We start from the raw sequence: 6,429 nt of genomic DNA, 5'->3' as shown, positions 1-6,429 counted from the left end.
CAACAACGGTGTGCTTACATGTACTACAGTAAGTACCCTGCGGTACAAAACGTTGTATGATAGTATTACGCTTGTATGGTTTTTCATATTCACGCGCCGTTGAAAAAATATGACGTTTCGCCGATGAACAGCCAACCGCACCTCAGCTCTCGTAGGGGCTATAGTGTGCCGACAGCCAATCACAGGCGCTCAAGACTTGGCGGTAGCCAATAGGATTCGTGACTGTATACTGTGTCTCTCGTGAGCGGAGGGTTCTGCACGCACTTGGAAGAGCGCACATCGGTGTTATTGTACTTCAAAGCCCCATTATCTAGGCATCCACAGAAGCTGCAGATAGAGAAGGCTGGTGAGTTTTCACAAAATATGCTTGTCGGGGCCTAAATTAACTATTTTTCAAAAAACGTCGTATATTACATCTCATTTTCTGTTGGTAGTTGCGTATTTGGTGAAAACAGAGCGACAAATCTTTGTCAGAATCTATTCGCCAGTCATTCAGTCAGTGCGCGTGAAATGCCCTGACTGAAAATATCTCCTGAAGATAAAAAAATATTGATTTTTCCTTTTGAAATGACAGTATTCTAATAGTCTTTAATGGGATGGGTTGTAATATTTGTCAGGTAGCCATCCCAGCTAAAGCAGTTAGCTTTTTTGGGTCTCAGTTAAAGCTGTTATTGTGTGAGCCAGTGACGTGCGTGGCATTCTCACATACAGACTAAAATAACACCTCGGATAAATTGACCAGCCCTGAGGGAATGTACTAGTCATTTTGTGCAGTTTTCTCCCTGGTCCTTCAGAACGGGACGTTGTGCGGCCGTGTTCAGTAATATAATATGGCTGGCTTGCGGAGGATACTCAGTGCGTTGAGTGGCGGGGGATGGAGACTGACGGGGTGTAAGCGCCATTCAACTTAACTAATAGAATAAAATTCAGCCAAGCTCGTTTACACTGCTTTTTACACTCGTACGAAAGCCCGAGGGTCTATTTGAGTGAACTCTGGTGTTTTCCAAGGAAAAGCGAGAAAGAAAGAGGGGATATTATTCTATTTATATTGTTTCCCACCGCCGGTGTTGTGTGTATGCGGCTCTGGCTGGCAGACATAAAGGGAGAGAGTGAGGAAGCCATGTTGGCTCTGCTAGCTGTGCTCATGTGGCTCCTGTTGAACGGCAGACTTACGAGAGCGAAACTCCCATTGCATAGCGCTTATAGTTACAGACACTGTGTCCATACAGAGCGGCTTCTTCCATAGGGGAGGCGATAATATCGGAAAGCGGCGGGCCAGGAGCGAAAAACGGACGGAGTGCGGTGATTTTGGGTCCTCGAAATTACCCAGGAATGTGGGAGGAGACATTTGAGGGGGACTTTCTCTCATGAAGACGACTTTTTCAAAATGGAAGAAGAAATATTATTGTTGTTGCACCGTTTAGTCATTTTAAGGCGGGCCCTATGTAATATATCTGCCCGCTCTTGGGCGATGCTGCTATGAATGTTCAGTTGATGTAAAATGCACATAAATGAGGGGGAAAAAAGGGGGGGAGTGGGAATGAATATTAACCCATTAAATATGTGTTTTTATTCACGAAATGGAGGATGTCCTTGTCTTTCACCGTGAACTTGAGGCGGTCTTTGTGCATCTCCCTGTCCATCTCAATAATGTGATTTCACTGCACGTTTTATCATGCTGATCTTTTTCTTTTAGAGTTATTATGTGCCTCAGTACTTTATAATGATATATAGAAAATAAAATATAAAACAAAAATCTTTAAATGTGTATGTATGTGTGCAGTATGCCATCTAATTAATATATATATATATATATAGTATTTATTATTTTATGTCTGCTTCTTTATAATATGTGACCCTGGACCACAAAACCAGTCATAAGTGTCAATTTTTCAAAATTGAGATTTCTACATCATATGAAAGCTGAATAAATAAGCTTTTCATTGATGCATGGTTTGTTAGGATAGGACAATATTTGGCCGAGATACAACTATTTGAAAATCTGGAATCTGAGGGTGCAAAAAAATCTAAATACTGAGAAAATCACCTTTGAAGTTGTCCAAATGAAGCTCTTAGCAATGCATATTACTAATCACAAATTAAGTTTTGATATGTTTACAGTAGGAAATTCACTAAATGTCTTCATGGAACATGATCAATACTTAATATCCTAATGATTATTGGCATAAAATAAAAATGGATAATTTTGACCCATACAATGTATTTTTGGCTATTGCTAGAAATATACTCCAGTGACTTAAGACTGGTTTTGTGGTCCAGGGTCACACACACACACACACACACACACATATACACATATATATAATGTGTGTGTATGTGCATATGTATGTGTATGTACATGTAGGAAGTGTTTGCATCATAATTGTAAAAGAATCCAAAATTTAAAAGAGTATAGCATGTCACTTTCATTTATTTGAGAATATCCTTTTTTCCCAGAAGGTAAAGATGGGTAAAGATCCAAGGAAGCCCAGAGGAAAGATGTCCTCTTATGCCTACTTTGTGCAAACCTGCCGTGAAGAACACAAAAAGAAGCACCCCGAAGCCAGTGTAAACTTCTCTGAATTCTCCAAGAAGTGTTCAGAGCGATGGAAGGTACTGTTCTAAAAAATGCTGATAAATATTATGCTGTTATATTATGGAAATGTTGTGCTTTTAAACTTATTTGAAAAAATCTCTGCAAAAATATACTCTTTCTAGTGTACCTTGCACTTTTTGATACAGTTTTTTCTCATTCTAAACAGACAATGTCTGCCAAAGAAAAGGGTAAGTTTGAGGATATGGCCAAGCAAGATAAGGTTCGCTATGAGAGAGAAATGAAGAACTACATCCCACCAAAGGGTGAGAAGAAGAGGCGATTTAAGGATCCCAACGCACCTAAGAGACCTCCGTATGTTCACTCCTTGCACTCCTATTGAAAATATAACATTTTTCAAGATAGTTTGGTTTAATGGAATTTTCCTCCCCAAGGTCAGCATTCTTCATTTTCTGTGGTGACTATCGTCCTAAGATTAAGGGGGAGAACCCAGGTCTGTCCATCGGAGACATTGCCAAAAAGCTTGGAGAAATGTGGAATAGCTCATCGGCTGAGGTGAAGCAGCCCTATGAGAAGAAAGCAGCAAAGCTTAAAGAGAAATACGACAAGGTAAAGTTTCTTTTGTCTTTCCATACTGAACAGTCTTGAATATTCTCAAACTTGCTACATTGTAGATGCACCCTGCCCTATTTGTTAATGTTTTTTGTCTTCTGTAGGATATTGCCCTATACCGCACAAAGGGAATCGCAGGCTTGTCCAAAAAAGATGGTGGGGAGGATGATGATGAGGATGAAAATGAAGAAGAGGAGGAGGAGGAGGAAGAAGAGGACGAGGAGGATGATGAGTAGATTAGCTACTGATGTAGCCTAGGTTCTTGTTCATGCCATAAACCCAATTGTACACGATTCACATCTTCAAGCGTAATACAGCAGAAACAAGAATTGTTAGGCTGTGTATATGCGACGTTTTTAAGATGTACAGTGTTATTCTCCTTTTGTAAAGTTAACACTATGTGTCTTCAGTTTTATGATTTTTTATCTTTGTTTTCGTTAGTGGTAGTTCTTGCCAGGAACAGTTTAAGGTTGAATGATATGAACTGAACTGTTTCTCTGAAGGTGCATAGCACAATTATCTGGTTTATGTAGATCTGTAGTACACTATCATATTAGTTTTTAAAACTATTTTTCGTATTTGCCGTCATAAGGTCCTTTAACTGTACTTTGAATACCACTCTAATTACAAGAATGCAGCTTTGTTTGACATTCAAGAATGTGTCTGAAGTAAACATTTCTTTTTTTAGAAAACTGTCCTGTTTTTTTCTTCCTGTAGTGACTGCGATTGCGCATAATTTACTTAATATCTGCAGTGATTGTATCAATGACGAGCGACTCTTCCTCATCTAAGAAGTGTAATTGGTCCATGTATGCGTTGTATTATGAACTGGTTCTTTATTACTGCATTATCAACAAAGAAATGATCTGCATCAGCCAATTAAACATTTTAGCACTTTTGGGACTCTAAAAGTTTTTGAAGTATCTAGTTATGTGCAATATAGATCAAATTCAGAATGTTGCTTCACACAAAGATCTTCAACATTTTTGCTTTAATGTTGTGTAATAGAGCATGTCGTCAAAAATTAAGACAGTCTCTTAGCAGACAGACAGCATAAACGTAACCTGAAAATCAAAATGTTTTGGTTAATGACCTGAAATAAGCAATATGTGACTGAGCAAGAGCAATTTAAGAAATATGTAAATAGAGCGACACCCTGAGGCCGCAATAATGCAACTGCTTTGTTTACATCGATGATGTCATCTTATTCAGGTTTCACCTTGGCGTCCTCTACAAGGACCAACACTGCAAGGAAGGACAAAATAAAAATGGCAGTATATTCTAAAGCACCCATTCAAAGCAACTGCAGTTTTGGGGTTAAAATAATATTGAATCTAATATTCACGCTTGTAAATGGATTTATCTGTTGCTATATTATTCAAAGAGAAATGACAAGTCCACATAAATGAAGCTCAATTGTAAACCAAGCAGTACGACCTAAATTACTATTAATTGCTTGACCTGAAGTCAAAATACCTGGAAGATGGGAAAACAAACAAACGCCTCAAGGCTAGAAAAATAAGGCAGACTGTTTCTAGATCCGCCAGAGGGCGCTTAAGGGGTGCAGTTGATAGTTCATTTAAACCCTAAATGCGGTTAGCCTTTTGATTGCATTTGACAAAGCAGTGAAGCAAAGAAAGTGCCTCTGGATATTAAATTACCGTAGATTTGAAACTACTTTAAAGAAAACGTCTTGTGGTAACAGTACAAACCAAGATGTTTTAAAATGTATGGCATTTTTATTTTTAAAGCTTTTAGCATGTCTAAAAAGACATGTTTGATCTGTTCCTCACTCGCTGTAGGCTTTATTCACTATATTTGCTTTTGCTTTGCTGAATGCACAAACTTTTTAGCCAAATTTGCAATACATTCTTTAAAGCAAAAAAGAAAATAACAGCACTTTTAAAAAAATAGCATTTTTATAATGTTGACTCTGTATCCGACTTAAAGAAAAGATGTTTCATTCTACATGAAGCTGGTTGCCCCTCATAGGCTCCACCATGTTTACATCACTGAGCTGCTGCTGCTACTATAGTGTCTTGAGCTTCTTATTATCATATTTGGACAAAAGCACCTGCCTGCAGGGCTGAACTGGGGTTGAAGTTCGGCCCTGGACAAATCCAGTCTATCCAGCCCACGAGTTCTCCCATGAATGTTTTGCTGGGTTATAGGGCCTTAAACTGGAGTGAATAAATGAATGAATAAATAAAACAGGACAGAAATAAATGATAGATACCATTTATTTTCACACAGAAATGCACTTGACAGTAAAGCACTGATTTTGAGATAGAATGCAGGGAATTTACTGCTAATAAATTCTGTCATCATTTCCTCACCCTCGTGTCATTCCAAACCTGTACGACTTATTTTCTCATGAAAAACATAAAAGAAGATATTTTGTAGAATGTTAACAACCCAATTTGGTTACCCTTGAATTCTACTACATCGTCTTTTAGGCTATGTTCCACAGGTTTGGAATGACATTATGTTGAGTAAATTATAACAATTCTAATTGTTGGGTGAACTATCGCTTTAATATTTAGCAAAGATTGGGTGAACTGATATTTGTAAATAGCTAACACTTAATTTATATATTTATACACTGATATGTATCTGTAATCAGGCTCTTATTGAATCAACATTGTACTTCAAATAAAAATTAATTAGAACTACACATTTAAAGAAAAAGAAGCTAAAGCTATTCTGTTAAATTAGCCTTTGCCATAATGAAATAGTTTTTACTTAGAATCCAGTTTAGTAAGATGGTGGTCACAAGTAAACCCATTGTCCTCATTACCATGATTATATGGTTTTTAAAATAAATAATAAGTAAAACCGGAATTTGTAAAAAAAAACAAAAAAAAAAAACTACAAAAACAACTTTTATAAAAGTAAAATATTCCCATTTAGGCTATAATAAATAACATACTATTGTGGCCCGATGGCCAGTACATCCCTGTCTGCCTGATATATACACTGCCCTCCAGTAAAGACAAAATTGCTCTGTTTGCTGTGGAGTCAAGAAATCTGTAAATATGATTAAAAGATGAATATGACACAAAACTACAAAATGTTACATTTTATTACAGGATGATTCAACACATATATGTTTTACCAGCTAAGAAGTTCTGGAGCACTTGTTACATTCCCCTATGTGAGCATAATTATTGGAACAGTTGCCTCACAGGTCTTTCTAAGTGATCAGCTGTGTCCTGTTGCATTAATTCTTCAGATATTAAAAGCAGGGAATATGTCGTATCAGT

At 37.3% G+C, this 6,429-nt stretch overlaps 1 protein-coding gene across 2 annotated transcripts; it reads left to right on the top strand.

Annotated features, from left to right (window-relative positions):
• Nucleotides 1-186: 186 nt before the first annotated feature.
• hmgb1b (high mobility group box 1b) lies at nt 187-4,064 on the top strand. 2 transcript variants are annotated; one of them, XM_058745489.1, is made up of 5 exons: nt 187-346; nt 2,458-2,613; nt 2,763-2,908; nt 2,989-3,163; nt 3,271-4,064. In XM_058745489.1, exons 2-5 carry the CDS (start codon nt 2,467-2,469, stop codon nt 3,400-3,402), a joined length of 600 nt encoding a protein of 199 aa, XP_058601472.1. In that variant the 5' UTR covers nt 187-346; nt 2,458-2,466; the 3' UTR covers nt 3,403-4,064. The 2 variants fall into 2 exon arrangements, with proteins under 2 accessions (XP_058601472.1, XP_058601473.1); XM_058745490.1 differs by having other exon boundaries at nt 208-346; nt 2,461-2,613.
• The last annotated feature ends 2,365 nt before the right edge of the window (nt 4,065-6,429 follow it).

This window comes from Onychostoma macrolepis, chromosome 15 (genome assembly GCF_012432095.1).
Source record: "Onychostoma macrolepis isolate SWU-2019 chromosome 15, ASM1243209v1, whole genome shotgun sequence".
NCBI lineage: Eukaryota > Metazoa > Chordata > Actinopteri > Cypriniformes > Cyprinidae > Onychostoma > Onychostoma macrolepis.
The sequence above is the reverse complement of the archived record's forward strand: the minus strand, read 5'-3'. Positions and strand labels throughout refer to the sequence as shown.